The sequence below is a fragment of the Tenebrio molitor genome, chromosome 1 (genome assembly GCF_963966145.1).
Source record: "Tenebrio molitor chromosome 1, icTenMoli1.1, whole genome shotgun sequence".
NCBI lineage: Eukaryota > Metazoa > Arthropoda > Insecta > Coleoptera > Tenebrionidae > Tenebrio > Tenebrio molitor.
This window is the reverse complement of record NC_091046.1, coordinates 30,262,030-30,282,558: the sequence shown is the minus strand read 5'-3', so window position 1 is coordinate 30,282,558 and position 20,529 is coordinate 30,262,030. Positions and strand designations below refer to the sequence as shown.

At 32.9% G+C, this 20,529-nt stretch overlaps 1 protein-coding gene across 3 annotated transcripts in view; it reads right to left on the bottom strand.

Moving 5' to 3' along the window:
- The window catches only part of Rcd2 (Reduction in Cnn dots 2), a 176,926-nt gene extending 162,617 nt beyond the window's left edge, over positions 1-14,309 (bottom strand). For all 3 annotated transcript variants that reach the window (XM_069062235.1, XM_069062234.1, XM_069062231.1), the window contains exon 1: positions 13,980-14,309. Coding sequence is in view for 1 of the 3 variants with exons in the window: in XM_069062231.1 (XP_068918332.1) it covers positions 13,980-14,058 (79 nt within the window). In the remaining 2 variants the exon portion in view is untranslated. The remainder of the gene's footprint in view (positions 1-13,979) is intronic.
- Positions 14,310-20,529: the final 6,220 nt, after the last annotated feature.

Here is a 20,529-nt window from a genome sequence, read left to right as displayed (position 1 = left end):
CACAAATTCATAGTTTACACGATAACAAAATTATAGATTATGTAAGCGTAGGGATTTACTTAATTATTGCGGAAGCTTTCCATTCAATTAAAAACATGATAAGCACAATTATTGAAGTTCAAGTAATCCCTGCAATGTACACATGAGTAAATTAATTCGAGATCTGAGAAAGCACTATTTTTAACTGCATTTGAACAGAGTGGCGATTATTATCTGCATTGCGACATAAATCTGGCCATTAGTTAAGACCGTTTCAATGGTGTAAAAACAAACCACATCGCATCGCATTTCCGTAACACCCATTCAAGTTAATTAGAACTACGTCTAACAAGATTTACTGTCGGAATAATTCATAGGTATTCAAAAAATGTTCCGACTTCCCCGAGCACATATAGACTTTATTATGCAAAGAACGTTGACCTCATACCTATTATAAATTATTTATCATTGTTTTTGTTGCCCACTGACCACATAGATCAAAGGAAGGCGTGTTCCGATCAATAACATTATAAATAAACATTCCAAAATTGCTTATAAAATTTATCTAGTTCGGTTTAACGGCACGATATTTCAAAGAAAATATACAGATTTCAAGACGATTTTGGTAAGGGCGAAATTGCAAAAGAAACAAGAGCTTTGCACGAAATATCCCTGGGTACTGAACGTAATACTATACATGATCCCACTAAGTACATATTATTCTTGAGCGCTGGCTTGCACCCCAAAAATATAATAATTTTGTCTTTTATTATAAGCATGCCTGCTTTGACAATGTTTTATGACGTCCTAAGTCGAGTCCTAAGTAGAAGTTTTATAGAAGATTATTTTGGTTTTCCTGAAAATATTTTTTTTTTGTACTTACCTAATATAAATTCATATTCCTTGGAATAAATTACATATTATTAAATTTGGGAATAACACCAATATGTATTACCAGAACCAGAACATACAAAAATTTAAACTTAACTTATATAAACGATACAAATTTAAGAAAAGCAACCGGTGAAAAACGAATGTTATGTATTTCTTTCAGTTTTTTGCGAAAAGCAGGCCAATTAGTAATGATACAATCCTGACGATTACTACTCCTGACGATTACTACTCCTGAGTATCTTTGCATGCTTAAAGAAACCAATTAAAATCGTGTGCTGTCTGTATGAATATAAATGAAACAAGGCCACCGCTCGAAAATAAGTAGAGGTAACCGATGACCGGTTAGGTCATTATCTCCAGCTTACTTTGTTGTTTATCTCGGTCAATAATTAATTACGTTCAGATTTATGCATCACTCATGTTACACAATCGTTTAGTGTATTGAACTCCGCCGAGTCAACACATTTTCCACTCCACTTTGTATAAATGATATACAACAGAATTTTGTTAAACTTGCTAAAAAGTGACCTTTAGAACACCAGATCAAGTTTAGGTTGTTATAAAACGAAGTAAAAAAAACACAAACCAACATTTTTACTGTCCAACCAAAATTAAATTTACATTTAAATGTACCTGACAGGTACGGCGCCAACAAATTCTCCGTATATTTTATGGAAGAATAAAGACATTTACTAGTAGTATAACGTTACAAAACTGTCCGTGAATTAAAATTGTACGGGATTATCTTGGAATGTTTCTCAAATCATGGCGCCATAAATTAGACTTAAGCCGATTTTCGTCCTCGTTCGATTGCACGTGAAATAATGATGGTCTAAATTATGTCGAGATGAGGAAACAACACTTCAGTGTGTACAAAATGATTCATAACAACAGCTTTCACAAGGTACGCTGTGTTATCTTAGTCCTAAACTATTTAGACTTGCAAATTTACTTCATTGAATGCATGATAAGAGGAGTGGATCAAAAACACACTTATAAAATTTTATTTTTGACAATGATGAAGAGTTGACCTCAATTATTTATGACAGAGTGCATATTGCAACAAATATGGAAATCAGTTTCGTCAAAGCTCGAAGTTAGATGTTCGAATGTAAAATGTTTGTGAAAAATGTTTATTGAAATTCTCATCCACATATTACTTTTGCAACAACAAGTAACCAAGAGTTGCTGCAAACACTGGTATGCATATTGTTAGAGATGACAAAATGTACATCATGTACTTGAATCTACTGTAATGTTTAATTCAGTGAAAATTTTTAATTTAAAAATTTACTAAGTGTCTGTATGTTCCCTCTGGTTAATTTGTTAGACTGTTAGCAAGTAACATGTCTTTTATGTACAAAAAGTACTCTCATTTCGTGACGAAGATTATGATTGGTTTTAATAAAAATTGTTGTAATTAAGTAGGTACATATGTACATAGAAAAAAATTTTAAATACAAAAATAACTTTGGATATGTTAACCAATTTTTTGATATAAACGTATGCGGAATTTTTTTCGGAAAAGTCAAATTTATTTATCCAGACCGCATAAAGTACCTACTTATAATAAGATTTTTACGCAGTGTAGGAGTGACGTAATGTTCACGTTAGTAGAAGCAGAAAGTGTTTAGTGACTATACATCATGGTATTCAAAAGCATTACGAGTGTTGTTGAACAGAAAACATTCCTAACATCAACAACATTCTTTTATTTAGTTACATATTCACAATCTGCAAATGCAATGACACGGAATTACTATAAACATCAAAATTTAAAAGATCGTACTTGGTTTTAAATTGGAATTCTCCGGCCCACTTAGACCATTCTTGCAAATATTTCAACAACTACCATTGTACCTAGTTTGATGTTTGATTCAGAGTCCCACAGCTGGATATTCTTACTAATATAATAATAATATAACATAATACACAACAAAATCAAAATGCGGAGGCGAGACGCCGGTAATTATGTTGATAAGCACTGCACTATTACTTGATAGTAATATCCGTAATAGTGTATGTACTCCGGCAAAATTGCCGTGCCGCCGGGTGGAGGTGGGATACGAAAAAATTGCAACCCTCACTGCAGTTCACAAGTTATGGTATGGTTGCCAAAATACGTAAATAACATGCTTTCACATGAATATATTAAACTGACATTTTCGATAATTTTAGCAAGAAGCTATTTTATTAGTTATTACATATCATAAATAATTAATTTTACCAATTCGATATAAGTTCTAATTCAAGACTAAAGCATAATGCAATAAAAATATTTGAAATTTGCGTATTTAAATTTCGTTTTTTACTCACAATAATCAGATTAAAATATTTTCAAGAATTTTTTTTAAACAACAATATTATCGGAAAGACGATATGTTCACAAATTTTTGTTTTTATCATTTTTTATTAACAATATGATGTATAATCATCTCACTTCTTGTAAAAAAAAATATTTTCTGATATTTATGTAATTTTAAAGTGTGAATCTACTATAAACATATACCGACTTATAATTAATCGATATTATTATTCTATAATTAGGCATGATTAAACGGTTTGTGATAAAGTAATGCTTATCTCATAGTTATGACTACTGTCATTGAAAAAGAATTTTTGAGTACTTACGATCAGAAGGCATTGTTCTTTTATTTCCGATTTTGCTTCCACAATGTGGATTGACTCATTTTGTTGTAATAAAATCAGAAATCGATTATTTATTTTATTTTAAATTCTATTAAAGTTTTTTACCTACACCGGCTACATAAATTATGAACGTAGGTAGTAATAAACAAAATATATCAACTAATGTGATTAAAATAAAAATCATTAGTTATATGTCGTTACATTTTTATGTAGAAACAATAAATCAATCGTTGTTGTGTTTTAATTAGGACGTATATTTTTTAATAATGGGCTACAAAAATGCAAGGAATGTGCAAACACACTTATAACAAACAGTACAACTATCACAATTCAAATATTACCACAGACACCTCATAAATAATAGAACATACATACCGACTACAATGAGTAAATTTACAACCTGGTGTGAATCTAAAAAGTTTGTTACAGGTTTTGCAGAAAACCACCCTTGACTGCTTTTCTCTTGATAAAAATTGTAATAATCACGTTGAAGCGACGAAATGTTATATTATTGCTTCTACAGTTAATTTTGTTAACTGAGAATTCCATTTTAAATCTGTTGTTTTTCACAAGCTAGAAGTTAAAATAGATTTTCTTAAACAACAGTATAACAGAAAATTTCTTTGGTACGATAAGTTAGACATCAACATATTACTCATTGTTATGCACATGAGTACATGACCGAATTGTTAATGAAACATTCTATAAAAATGTTCAATTTATACGAGCAGATTCATGTCTTTAAACACACCTCCAAGGCGCCACTCGTTGCAACATTTCTGTAAACAAACGAAAGCAATTTAAGTAATTTATTTGCAATTAACACAAGAGTTACCAAGTAATTGAGAAAAAAATGCACATTTTATGTACCACCGTTAACGTTTCTTTACAGTGATGTTTTCGAAACCCGGACGATTTATTGTTTTTGTTAAAGTGGTCAGGTGCGGTTCTTGAAAAAAAAAGGGAACATGCAAAAGCCGCCAATTTGTACAATCAGCAAACAATAAGAAACTACTAGATCCTCTTAATGATTTCAGTATTTTGAAATAAAATATCTTCATTGTTTTACATATTCGTAAATGGTGGTTTATTTTAAGTAAAGTACCTACGTAGTACGTATGTGTTTTAACAAAATCACTGTAAAAACATGTGACATACTCGTATATGAGCATTTTTATCTTTAAATCTATTTTTAGTTAATAACATAAATATTTACGAAAAACATTGTCACCTATGGTAAGTTTCCTAGGTTGTAACAAAAACAAACATATTTATATGTATTCTTTAACTATTATGGTAAAATTATTTACATATTTATTTATGGTTTTTCGATAGGGATATTATTCAAGGTTAAAAATATTAAAATTTAGTTGTATCTGTGAATTGCATCGGTTAATTAATCTAGATGATTTTACATATAATGTATATGAACAATAGCAATAATTAAAAAATGATATCTACGTGTATGTAATTAATTAATTACCGATGTCGAACATTTGAATCACCCGCCTCTGAAGAATTTATGTGTCTAAAATAACTCCTTCATGGACATTTTTATGAAGAGTTTATAAACATTCGGTCTATGTAAATTTACGAGACCTAACATCATGACCCATTTACGTGGAAAACTATTTCAAGTACTCTTTGCACAGTTTAAGGTAAAGGTTGAGACTAAAAAATGTATTTTAAAGGAAAAACACGTATTTTTAAATTTGTGTATGTTTATAATTAGTAGATACTATCCTTGAAACTGATTTTAAACTTAATAAATGTGAAATGATTGGGCTTGGCTGTGGTTCAAAAAAACTGTTTTTTCTAAGAACCGTCGATCAAAACCAAAATCAAATATGTAGTTGACTTGCGCTTGTTACATTATTAAGGTTAGGAATATAACTGAACTTTAAATTAATAATTAGGCTCCCCACATTATGCGTTCTAAATATACTTATACGTAATCTTAATAAAGGAAACAGTAAATTATCAAGTGACAGTTGAAATCAAAGCATGTCGTTGAAAGGGAACTATTAATTAAATAGAAACTAGTACAAAAGAATACTTACTGCCCTCAAAGGTGACAATGATAAATAAACAGATACATATGTGATGGCGTTTTAACGTGTTACAAACTTCCTGTTAATTATTTACCTTGATTTCGTCATAGTCTACGTTAGCTATCGCAGGTGACATTTGAGGGTCTTAAAACCTGAAAGTTTTTTGACAGAAGATTCAGTGAAATACCGAAAACTTAGTAATCCTAATTAAAATATCAATTTGAAGAAGCAGAAAACTGCAAGCAGGTACGCATTTGGATTACGCAGAGGTGCGCAAGCTATGAAAGAGTCACTTTTTTTTATTGTAAAATAAATACCGGGTATATCTTGGTAAAATATCGGGTGTCGAAATACAAATTTTATATTGTAGATTGTAGCTTATAAACTGTTACTGCTGTCACTGTTGTCAAGTTCAACATACGATTTGTGATTGGCGTCTTTGTTTTATATTTTCTGAGAAATTTTTATGACAAAAAAAAGTTTTTCCCATAACGAAATGAAACACAAAAAACATAGTTTATGAGAAAGTAAATCTTTTTTTCACAAAGATAAATGTAACTTATTACGTCAGACATGTGTTGATTAAATTTATTAAAGCAGTCTTGATGAGATTTTTATTCAGACACCTGACGTAAATCAAAGTTATACAACGCATTTTATAGTAAGTTGGGAGTTGGGTAGAATGTTTGTTTAAAAAACGGATCGCACTGGGCTACAGTTATAGATCCAGCTTTTTCTATTTGAAATATATATATCCTACCTGCCCAAGGGCAACGGAAGTTATTAGGGTTTTTTGTGGCTTTTTAAAGTCAAGTTACACAATTATTTTTATACTTTATAAAAAGTAAGATTGACAGACATCTTTTAGCACTTTCTGCTTTATAAAGTTGGCAGTTTTAATCTTTTTCTGCAGGGGTATTCAATGAGTTTTTGTATGATTCAGAGTTCCTGCAATTGCATTTACACGCTTTAATTAAGTATAACTACATTTTATATAAAAATACAAAATAATAATTTTAAGTTTATTCCAGCTCATTTAATATTTGTCAACTTACACCATAATTTTATAAAATTTACGCTAGGGAGTGGACGGATAGTAATAACCCAGGTATGTATGTACATATATGTCGCAGGCTTATAGCAGAGTTAGGCTTTTTGCAAAAAACCTAGGCGTTTTGCAAAACAGCGTCACTTTGAATAATAACATTCAATTATTCAAAATGACCTGGCGTTTTCAGTCATTTTGCAAAGTGCCTGGTGGCAGTTATTTAACTGAATTTTGTTATATTGAGGTCCGGTTTATTCACCTTCAAGTAAATTTATCTGGCCAGTAGTTGCTATGATTTAGAATTTGCTATTGGTAGATCCATGGTAATTACCGTTCAAATAAAGATACTTGAAGCTGAATAAGTCGGATCTAAAATTTATAGATTTTGTTATAATTTTCAGATTGTAGTGCATGTATAATAAAAAGTATCGTTTATACATGTTTATAACGGCCTTTAAAGTACTTGTGACGTTAAAAGCACTCCTGTTGTTAAACTCATCGCGCGTGCTTTAAAGGTTTCTTTATAAACTTGCATCATAACATACAAATTTTCTACTCCTATCTTTAAAACGCCATTTATCGCAAATGTTTCCATGACGCTAAATAATCTTTTTAATTCTGCGCTTTAGTCACGAGGTGAAGTTAGCAACGGGCTTTTTAATCACGCTCTGGTTTTTTAATATCAAAAATCATGTGACACTCAAAATTACGTTAGTTGTCACTTGTCAATTGACGTTTATCAAGTTCGAATTTTATGTTTAAATTAACGTTGAATATGGAAGTTACATGTTATATTAGCATTGTTCATTTGGTCGTAGAAAAAGTATAGTATGCAACTCGTTATAAACTTCTCTAGACACTCGTTTATTAAACACTCGCTCCGCTCGTGCCTTATTAAACTCGTGTTCAAAGTGCCATTTACAAATCGTGTTGCATAATACAATACTTAGTATGTACATACTACTGCGGCCAAAAAATTTTGCGCACCTTCTGTTAATCAATTGACATTGCCTGTAAAAATAGGCTTTAAAGTTTCTTAACCTCAATTTTGCTGATCAAAATTTTATAACCGCAATAGTGTCGTTTCCAGTCGTTTTCAGTGAGATCTGTGCTGTCAATATGTCAGTATGTTGGCATCAGTTGCTGTTTCAGTTTAGTAATTTTGAATTTCCTAATTTGGCAATTTACCTTGACGAGGTAAATTGACAAATTATAATTATTATCTATTATTTCCGACAAATCAAAGGCAATATTTATGTAGTCTAATTCGGATTCCGAGGATGACTTAATTTAATCATGTTTCACACCATGTTAAAGATTGAGTTTTACTGTTTGTTGTTGATGTTTCATGAAATATAAATTTTCTTTTACCATAACCTCAATTTCTTGCTTGACATTTTTTTAACTAGTATTTGCTTATACATACATACTCTGAATACTGGTTATGAATTTGTGTGTACAATCTGCTACAACATATGTATAAAAAATGACACTGACAGCACGAATGTCGTTGAAAACAACTATACATATACAGGGTGTCCCAAAAATGGCGTATTAACGGGGCACTACGGTGTAGAAGAGATTACCGTAAACGTCAGAAAAATGTTAAAAAAATTCTATTCAACTTATTTGCTGATTTGGCGGTCTTTGAAAGTGGCACTTAACAAGTCAATTATTTTGAAATATATACAGGGTGTCCCCAGAAAAAAAGACGAGTCCATAGCTCCCTTATTTATCGGAGGATTTTAATTATTTATACACCAAATTAAATGGTTGCTAATAAGCTACAAAACGGCTTAATAAATTCACGCATAGCTCCAAGAGCTTCAAGACTAAACTGTCACAATATTTTTTTTCAAATGGGATTACATACTTTTTTTTAGTAATTCTGATAGAGATTTTAATTCTGAAAACAACAATGTATCACAAGTATAACTTCACATAAAAAAAATAACACTAACTTTTGAAACAAATGAGGAGCACCAAACGAAAAGCTATCAAAATGCATAGCGTTAGAATCGTATTAATCTGTAAAGGACCTGGGGCGGAGCTTAGCTTGCGCGGCCTTTAACACGTCAGTGGCGTAGGGAAAATGAGAATCGCTGGGAACCACGACAGTGGCGCATCATGTAATGGGAAATTTTCACCATAGAATAAAACGTTTGAGCAGTTTGTGATATAATCAATAATAATGAATAGGGGATTTTTGTCAGATTTGAGGGCGAAGTCTAGCATTATTATTTTATAATTCTAATATAATACCTAATTTATGCATGCAGAATTGTGAATAAAAGTATTAAACGTAAAATCAACTTTTTATTAAATTATATAACTCCTGATTTTTTCTAACACAGAACTCACTCTGATTCGTGTTTTATAAATGCGATAACGTTGGCGAAAATTTCGCAAGCTCGACTATGTAAAGTTTTCCCATGCTGGCCAAAAGTTTGATGCGAAGCCATTCCAATCAACTGCTTAAAAAAATCTACAAAATTCTAGTGGTGTTAGTTAAGTTTTCATTTCATTTCATTTACAAGTCAATTGTTATTGAAAGTGAGGTTATAAAATTAATTTTCCTATTATTTTTTTGTACTTACGAAAACACTGTAAAGTTATCTTCAGTTGTGTCGAGAAGGCAGATTTGAAATCTTGGGTGAATTTGGTAAGCGTATAAAGCAAAATCATAAATAAAGTTGCACTATATGAACATGTAAACAACTATCTGACAAATCTCCCCTATTTTCCGGCGAATGGACTCGACCACACAAATTGGTTTTGCGCGCAGATCACGTGACCGTCCCTTTACACTTTATTACAAGTCTACAATGTAATAACTAAATTAAGGTAACTGGAAAAACAAATGACAAATAATAGCATGTGGGATTGCGCAGATATGCCGCCAATGTTTAGCGCAAAATGGAATATAAACGACAGTAGCGTTTTTTACATTTGAAAAAAAAAAAATTTTGACAGTTTACCCTTGAAGCCCATGGGGCTATACTTGAATTTATTAGGCCATTTTGTAGCCTATTAACAACCATTTAATTTGGTGTACAAATAATTAAAATCTTCCGATAAATAACGGAGTTATGGACTCGTCTTCTTTTTTGGGGACACCTGAATATGAAATTGTCATGACAGCTACCTCTAATCGTAGATATTATCACAAAGTACAAGATCACTCACTATCAATATCTAATCCTGCATAATAGAGAATTTAAAAGCTTTGGAAATCGAAAAAAATATTTTAAATCCACTACGGTAACATTGCAAGATAATGATGTACGAATATATCTTTGTTTACATTGTATTACCGTTAATAAGAATAATAAAAATAATTTTTCCGACGACCACTATGAAAAATGCGTAAATTCGCACAAATAACTATTATTGAAAGTTGGCTATTGCATGCAAATAGCGAACTCGTGTACAATGAAACTGGTTAGCCAATCAGATACCTTCTAGCCTGTGCGCAATGAAATCATTGCACACAGTTGTAGTAACCATGGCCACCAATGTATGTTTTATCCGCAGCTCTGTCGAATAATATTTGAAGTTTGAAGGAATACCGAATATTAGGGTTTTTTTTTGTGGTCGTCGGAAAAATATCGTGTATACCACGTGTTGAAAATTCGATTTCACACTCGTTTGCTTAAGCCACGCGCCTACGGCTTGTGGCTCAATTCTGCAAACTCGTGTGAAATCTTTCATTTTCAACTCTTAATATACAATATACTAAATTTTTTTCTCGGAAACATTTTTTCCATGTACATTTAACCATCCTCGATAAGTTAGTAAGTATGTGTTTGTACGCCAACTTTGGGACACCCAGCATATTTAGAAATTATTCATAGTACATACATAGAAAATAGTCTACATACTTAACAGTGTTTCATTTAAAAAAAAACGTAATTAGTTAAACATATTTAACTAATAATTACATACAGGGTGACTGACGAAAAACCTTTGATGCTGTACCTTGCTTATTTTTTATCCGATTTGAACAAATGACACATCAAATGAAATAATTTTGAAAACACTTCAATACAAACTGAATAAAAAAAATATATTGCGTCCAGGTTTTGACAGATGAACATCAACTTCTTTTTTTCAAATAGCACTGTACATTTTTTTTTTATTCAGTATTGTAGATTTGTCTTCTGAATATAAAAATACAAAGAACTACACCCATTCATTAAACAAAAGTCAAGGAATTAAAGAGTAAATGTACAAAATTTAAAAATCAAGTGACCAAAATAAACAAGAGAACGAAATAAGCAATTTTCTGGATGAGATACCATTAGCAGTGTTGAATAGAGTCGTGTTTCATCAGGACGGCGCCATACCACATAATGCAGGCATGAATTTTGTATTTTTAAATCATTTAAATCATTTTGGTGAACAACCAATGGGTGCTCACGGAGCTATACGATGGCCCGCTAGATCCCCAGATTTGAATCCATTGGATTTCTTTATATTCATTCAAAACCTTCGAGACAATGTTTATTTGACCCCACCCCAGGTATCCAAAAAGAGTTAAGAAAAAAGATAGTGCGAGTGTGTCAGGAAAAACCCCGACATTTTTTACTGAATGCAAAGGTGGACATTTCTAGAAGGTATCGACAGTGTCTGCAACAGCATTGAGGAAATTTTGAGCAACTAGAATAGATTTTGTATTGTTTACAAATTTGATTACTTGATTTTTGATTTTCAATTTTTTTCATTTAAAATACATTTTTTATTTTTTCTTTTAATGTAAGAATATTCAGAAGAAGATTCTTTATAAGAACGAATAAAAAAATATATAGAGTGTAATTTGAAAAAAAAAAGTTGGCTATCGTCTGTCAAAAAATAGATGTCGAAAAAAATATCGAATAGGATAATAATGAACTATTTTTCGAACTATTTCATTTGATATAAAATGAATATTCATTCATAATAATATTCATTTTATCGTGAGGAAATTCCTTAACATTGACACAGAACATAAAACACAACAAAGTCAAAATGCGGAGGCGAGACGCCGGTAATTATGTTGATAAGCACTGCACTATTACTTGATAGTAATATCCGTAATAGTGTATGTACTCCGGCAAAATTGCCGTGCCGCCGAGTGGCGGAGGGATAGTATTCATACCTAATATGTAATTAATAACGTCGAGCATTATTTTCATACAAAGTTTGACGTTCTAAATTAGACGAATTTTTGTACTGAAATTCCCAAAGTAACCTAGCGACTGTTTTTCGTCGTCGAATTCCACAAAACTGCAGCATAGAAGGCGCACAATGATTTCTATTTGGCCATGGTCTTCTATGTTACTGTTAATATTTAAAAGTATGTACATCAAAAAAAAAATCAAAAATTTGTTGGCCACTCTTACCCTATGCCTAGAGTACGAACAACATTCAATGAACAACATTCACCGAGAAGGAGAATTTGAAGTAGAAACACATGAGACATCTAAAAAAAATCCATACACATGATTTAATAAAATGTGAAATGCGAAATGTTGCCTCATATCAACTGGACCTGTTTGCATCCGCCTAGCTTTTTACATTGTACACACGTTCACATTCGTGAGTAATAATACATAACAATAATAACTTTTGGATATATTTTACATATGCTTCACCCACTGTTATTTGCCTAATTGTGATTTTCTAGAATGTATATTCTAAAGTGGTACATTAGTATACGAGTTTAATAATACGCCTTATTATCTCATGGGTGCTTTAATGCAACGGAATGTGATACGTCTTATTAAACAAGTGTAATATACTATTTTATCCACTTTGTTTTACTAATTCCTGAAATTTCGGCTGCTCAAGTTTTCATATTAGACTAGGGGCTTTCGCGTGGGTTGGTAACAAACATTTTTCACAAAAATGTAAGGTTATATTTACTAAATTTACTTCGTAGCTTCACACGTTACCTTGACACCTAACATCAAACGGCTGATGTTGCCAAATATATAACAAAAGCTAAAAGTTACTAAAAACAGTTTAATAATATGATTCATTATTAAGGATGAACTGGAGTAACATTGAAAAATGGCGAAATTTGCTTAAAATTGGTACAATAGTCCTTTCATCCATTCTAAAGTACTGTGCCAAATTAAAAAAAATTTGGTCGAGGAATTTTAAAATTATTACCTTTTAAAGTTTCGGGATATTTTACACGTATTCTTATGAGAAATGGAGCAATGGTCGCATAAAAATTGATAAAAAACATATTTCAAAAAGGCCAATTTTTCTTAAATTTTTCACACATAAAGTATCGACATCGTAGAATTTTCTAATGAATTTACAAAAAAAGTTGGTCGAGGATTTTCCTTGTAATCGCTAATTACATGTGGAAAAACACGGTTTTTGAGGTTATGTATCTGTTTTAATTTCAATAAAAGTGAACAAAATGCATATAATTGACGTCGGTATGCAATATTACACTCATATCGCACGTTTTACTGCAGTTACGTTAAGAACTTTAACAGAAATCAATGAAAATTGAAATTCAGTGTGCTTTTGTTTACTTTCACGTACAGTCTCAGTCAAAAGATTGTAAAATCACATGTAAGTAATTATCTAAATATCAAGAAAATAAACACAAAATTTACTTGTAACTCATTACAATTCGTTTCCAAAAATTAAAAACTATTTTTTCAAATATTGATTTCTCGTAATAAACGTTTCATAGCATTATAAGAATTCCGCAACTTTTTGCTGAGATTGTTACTCCAGTTCATCCTTAAACTGTTTTTGATACAATAATGAGCCCAATAGTAACGTAAAGTAGATAAAAATATTTTAAATCTGGTTGATAAAACACATCTTAAAGCATACGATACTTTGACAACACGTACACAAATATTCAAAACCAAGTTTATTAAATTAAATGTAAGTCGTAGACGTCTACGCATCTTTAAAGCAAAACTGAAATGTCTTTATAACTTCAAAACAACAATTTATTGTTGAAATGTTATTTTGTTGCAAAAGAAACATTCTTGCAAATTCTGCACATACCTTACCACAAAGCGGTCCGTAAGTTTCAGTATACAGTTAATTGCATTATTTTCAACAGGTGTCACTGTACCTTGATTAGACACCTCCGCTCCATGTTCAATAAATCAAAAGCTTACAAGTGCTAAAACTTTGGAACAGACGCAGAACACTATTTTCCAACAAGTGTGTACTATCACAACTGGAAACGATGACATGTCACGTGTACTTAACTTAAATTTTCATAATATGTACTTGTTGACAAGGTTGTGACAGTTTTGACTAATCGTTTATTTGATTAGAATTTTTAGCAAACGACTAAAGTTCGTCGATCGCCTAAAATAACAGCGGGAAAAACTTACATGTGTGTTGCTGCAGAAAAACAATGCAGGTGATTGTGATTATTTCCTTCATTTTGCGTGTTACTGGGTAGACAGTCATAAGGGTACAACTGATATTAAACAGAAAACAAAATCACAAAAGCAAAATTGGAAAGTCTGTCGATTCGCGTTTTGGTCATAATTAATGTACCCCCTTTTGCAAAAAAAGCAAAAAGAAGTCGGGCGCGCAAAACTTTGAGGTTAGAAACACCTGGTAAGATAACCGCTCTCGCAGCTTACACCGCGAACAGTTGATTAGCGACTAACTAAAACAAGGCGACTAGGACTACTTTCGTGAACAACACAGCCGAGCAGCGGGACCACAACTATATCTGAATTGAAATGATGAATGGGTTGCAGTGCATCAGGCGTCTCTAATGGCTGTTATTTTTAGAAACTCGTTATTCTTCAATTTGGATATTGGCCGCCCGCATTCACAAATTAGATGCCTAACTGGCCATTATATGGACATACCCTTTTCAACGCTCCTTCCAAAACTGTCGATTAGGAGCTGGTTCTGTGTAAAACAATCTTAATGACGTATACGCACCTATGCCTGTTCACATTTCGTCCTTGATATTACTTACTGTTCTAAATATACCTAATGGTTGTGTAGCCACCAAAATTAAAAATAATCAAACAATTATTCAAGATTACGCTCATCCTTTCAACTAAATTGTTCCACAACCGCTACATAGGGGCACTGATGACAGACGACGGTTGATTTTTTAAAATAATTTACCATAAAACTACTGTAGAATATTTGAATACATATGTTTGTTATTGCTTAACTTGACAGCAATCAAAAAAGTATGACAACATTTTAAAGTGTGTAGTGTTTTACAAAGGCATTTATCTACTGGGGTTTAAGAAAGGACAAAAAGAAAGAAGTGATAAGATTCTTAAAATTTTTATAAACTATATAAAGTGTTTTTTTTTAATTTGGCGTCGAAGTTGGCGTTGGAGAGTCGATTGAGAACGCACCACTCGTGTTAAGCGTGAGATTTAAACAGCTGATCCGTGATCTGTTATCCTTATAGTGCATTCACAATCGCCTCTTCAACGCCTACTTCGACGCCAAATTTAATAAAACACCCGTCATAATTACAAATGCAAAATACGCATCATATGTTTAAAAAAATTACGATAGAGAGCGTTTGTGAAAAATAAAAACATGGAAAACAGCCTTATATTATATTACATGTACAACCCAAGGAGTATAGAATAATAGGGAGGGGACATAAGCTAGCTTATGGGCCCGGTAAATTGAAGCGGTGAGGGACAAGGAAACGGGCGCAATTTTATGCAACCCGTGAGGTACGCCCCAGTTAACACTACTTGAGATGTTGGGAATTAACAATAAAACTGCAGGAAAATAAAACACTATAATTTTTTTTTGCATCACAAATGTATTCCGAGTATGAGAAACTAGAAAACCACATTAAATATCACAACGCAACTGATTTTATTCACTTTCTTGGGGCGTACTAATAGCAGACATGCGCATTAAGGCGGCTTCACTCGACCGGCCGTATGTCCCCTCCCTATTATTCTATACTCCTTGGTACAACCTAAGATTCCATAACCTAACTTTACACAGTGCTATTGGACCATTCCTAGGAGACAGCGGTATGGTCAAATGTTATTATACTCTGTTTCTGAGCCCGCTAAGCCATAAAACGACCGAAGCGCTGACAAATTTCAGTGTGTCCAAAACATTTCATGAATAATAAATAATAATTAATCATACTTATATAATCTGTCTCAATTCTAAATTTCCACCAACACTGCATTCTACGTTAGAAGACGCTAACTTTCCTCTAAATACGTTTTTTCGCTCGCAACTGTGTAGGATCACGAAAAACTAAGTGCGAATCGGAATTTCGTCGTGGAACTTGTACATTTCGAAGTAAAACGACGCAAGAACTACAGAATTCCAGGTTAATAAGAAATACAACCGGCAACACTGTTTGGTGAAAAATGCGTGAGGTTGTATTTGTGAGGTTATTATTCTCTGTCTGACAATTGCCGTTTTTACAACTGAAGATGTTAGAATATTAGAATTTTGTACTTGCCGAAAAAATATTCCTACATTTTCATCAATTTGTCTATTACTTAACTCGGGTGCCAACCTTTTTAAGTCTTCGAAACATTTTACTTTAAATTAATTATGTTGCCAACTGTGGTTATAACAATCCCCAATTTAGAAATATAGACTATAGTCTGTCCCACCGCCGTCTTGATGATTGACATATTTCACTATACATCTGCCTGGGCGAAGCTTTAGTGCCTGTGATCTCCACGGCGCCACTTTAGGGGGGAATGTCACTAAATAATCATAACCTCACAAACAAATGTAATGAATTCAATGAAGTTGTCAAAGTGCAATGTCAAGAGTCTCACAGTTTAAAAGTAACTTTAATAACAAACATTTTATTAATTTAGTTGCTGCTAGTTCTGTTTGGTGTTTCTGGTTGTTAGTATTTTGCTGTTAGTGAACTGGCTTTTTTATCATATTAGAACTGATATTGCGGTAAATGCAGCAACAAGTTCCGTTAGTTGTAAACCTATTTCTGGAATAATATTAAAATTATAATCTCAATCTTGAATTTGCAGTAGGTAGGTACTATGCCGGCCAAAAAATTTTGGCCTTCATTGTCTGTCAATTCAAAAAAAAAATTGTAATCCGTACTTTATTGTCATCATGATTACCGTCTTGATTATGAACGTTATTTTTTGGGTGATAAATTTCAAAACTCAAAATTATTTTGTCATTTCTACTACACAGAACGTTTGCCTCACGTTATCTATGTACGATTGCTCTAATTTTGTTTATTCATGTCGGATTTTTGGAATATCTGAGCTTCAAACAGTTTAAATTGATTGTCAAAATGACAAGAATCGAAAGTGAGGTTACGATTCCTAAAGGTCTATTTACACTTTACTTGAATGTCAAGAAAGTGACGGCCAAAATTTTTTGGCCGCCATAGTATGTACTGTGGCGGACAATAAATTTAGAACGGCAAATTTCTAAATTTTCAAAAAACGCGACGGCGAAACATTGTTCCTTCCGCACAACCGAACCAATGCGCAACATCTTGCTTCTGCCAATTTAGAATATCCAAACTGTAATTACAATTAAAGTAAAGTATCATTTATCACTGGACAACTACGCATGACTGCATGCATCATGCAGATACATGTGTGTGGACTGCATAGCTGCGTTCGTTTTTATGCTAATTTACGTCAAAATCGTTCGGTTATTGTAAAATGAGCAAATTGATGTAAATCTAAATCGTTCGGATATTAGACGTCAGAGCCATTAGAGGAAGTTCGATTTGCTACGAGTATTTCGACCGAGGATGTTGAGATTTTGGCGCCTGTCACAATAGTAGGGTTATATCTGGTTATGTTTATGTGGTATGTGGAACAAGAGAGAAAAACGGGCATTTGCACAAGGTTTGAGTGGTGGGAAACGATGTAGGAGGACGCCCTAAGGGTGTCTGGCCAGAAAAAACGCGAAAATTCGGGAGCTAAAGTGAACAATTTCGTTCGTTTATTTCAGATTGATCTCCAATCAGCTGTTCAAGTCTATTAAATATGTGCTTGCATCCGAACGCACCTCATGTCTACATTGTCCCGATGCACATGACAGTCAGTTGGTAACAGCAACCCCCGAAAACAACCCCGAATATCAGAATCATGAGAACAATAGGATTTTTCGGTCTACGCCCAGGCCGCTGTAGACACTCTGACTATCTAGCAGGTCGTGGTCTGTCCAAGGTCTGACTCAATTCTAAATTTCTACCACTTGTTGAATTATGTTGGCAAAATAAAAATATTTCTAAATTGGGGATTGTTATACTTAACCAAAGTTGGCAATATAATTATTTTAAATTTAAAATTATTATAAACATGATTCGAAAACAAGGTAAACTCGGTACAGGTTGCAAAGACACACTTGTGATTTGCAATAGTATTTTTTTCATATTTCTGAACCAAATAAAGGCACAAAGGAACCAGAAAATCATAGTTTGGGTTGAATATTTTCCATATTAGTACAGTTTTAAAGTAATTTCAAATGACTAATGCCATAAAAGCGCTGTTGCAAATGACAAGTGTGTCTTTGCAGCCTGTACCGAGTTTATAGTCTTTGCCAAAACCAAATAACCACCAACACTGCATTCTGTAGAAAATCAACCGGCAACGTTGTATACTTATATTTGATTGGTCTAACATCAGTCGCATCCTGATAATATCAAAGTTGCCATTATACACTTAGTGTAATTTTGTTTTCACCAACTTAATTCAACAGGTGATGGTTATTTGGGTGTGGCACGGCCTATAATTTACTTTTCCGTTGACCGTTTGTTAATTTCAATATTAATGAATTATTTTGTCTAAAATATAGTGTATTAATGGACCTCATTAATACACTATTTTTCACTAATCAACGATTTTTGCGATTTTGACGTTTTCATGATATTTTGATGTATAAACAACCTCGAACATCCATTGTTTGCACTTACAAATACTGCAGCAGGGTTTTCTATATTTTATAGCTTCATAACTGCACAATTACGAATTCACTTTTTCAAAAGCCGACCTTTTTGGTTATAATTCGCATGTCATATTTTTCAAAGGTAACTAGGTTTTCATAGCAACCGTGATTTTTACGTGAAATTGAATGTGAATGGAGTTGACGTCTTCTGACACTCTTTGTGGAAAAGTGAATAGAAAGTGTTGAAAAATTTAAAAATGGCCTACACTGAGGACAAAAAAAAGGATGAAGGTATTTTATAAGGTCTCATCTTTATCGAAAAAGATGAAATTGGTTTTCATTTGGCTTTAATTTGAAATTTTGTCACAAAAAAAAAGTTTGCTGTTAACGAAAAAATTTTGTAATCAACTCGTTTTCAAAATGGGTCATTAATAATCTCAACTATTAAAGGCACTCACTCGCTACACTCGTTCGTGCTTTAAACAGTTTCGATTATTAATCGCCTTCATTAACAAACTAGTTTATTAAATAACTATTATTCCATTTTGATGTTTAAAATTGACTTTATTAACGTCATGACAGCAACGACAATATCATCATTATTCGCAAGTGAATTAAAAATTTTTTAATTAACTTGCGATTTTAATAAAAATTCAACATCTTTCAAAACACAAATTTATTATCAATACATGATTCATAAATAACTAAATACATACATCAATTACAAAGTTACTGTTCTTTACAATCAAAATGAAAATGGCAATTTTTTAAACCAACAAACTGAACTGGAACTCAATCGCAACAATCCATCAGATGTTACAAAATTCGTGCTTTCTTCTGTGTTTGTTTTATTCGTTGAGGTTGAAGGCTTAGACTCGTCTTCAAATGTTTCTTCTTCTTTAATTCCACTGAGAATTTGTTTCGATATGGCGATTTTATTCTGGATAGAATCTTCGACATAACCTTCAGCAACCGTACTGGAACGCCATCCTCCATGTTTGTTAAGTACGAACAAATCGGCACCTGCGTCAACGAGTACAGGTAGACCAGAACAACTTGGCGAGTGACGCAGTGGACTGAAATCCCTCCCACTAGCGGAGCGCACTTGTCTGTTGGGTCTGGAAGTGTTTAGTTCGTGTACAAAAGGGCGAAAATCAGCGCTTCAAGCTTCAAGTGAACAGCATGTCCGGGCTGTTTTGAGCAGATTTGCTTCATTGAGTGTACCGTACCTACAACCATAGGCATATCCTTGTCTTACAGAGACTCGCTTGTTTCCTCTTGTGCGCATCTCATACGCCAAGCTATTCTGGTCAAGCTGTAGAGTTGCTGAAGAACGACGGAAGCTATGCCCCGTGTATTCTTTTGGGTTAGAAAGACTTAAGAACGTAGCAATCTTTTCTGGCATTTTTGAAAACATTTTCAGCCCCACGGGCTGCACTGTACATTTTTTTCTTTGATAGTTTAAGAACAGTCGCTTGTGGGTAACATTTTCTGGCCTCAACTTTCTGCATTTATGATAAACTTCAATTGCATGCACAGAATTATTACCATTGACGACAGTAAACGTTCTTTGCTTATACGTTTTGGTATCTGGGACCTGGACCACCAATACATTGCCTCTGTCTTCTACATCGCCAATAGACATCTTACATAGTTCAGAAATTCTGCACCCTCCAGCAACTCCCATAATGAACACAATTTTTAATAGCAAGTATTTCTCGTCAAGAGCACTATCGAGAAATTTCTCCAAATCTTCTCGAGTGAAAACCTTCGATTTCTTGGGTCTATACACTGCTGCTTTAAAAAGGCCTTGACTTGATGGAAACGGTAATCAGCGATCAATTTAATGCCAATATATACATGGTGTCCCAGAACTCGCGGATCAAACTTAGAGTGCGTTTTCCTTGGTGATAACTGAAAGCAATAGCGTTTAAATAAAAGTACAGGGTATAATAGATTACTTGTAATGAATAATTAAAGTTGTCCAATCAGAAGGACGCTGTTAATTTGAATTTCAGGCAAATTTTCCAA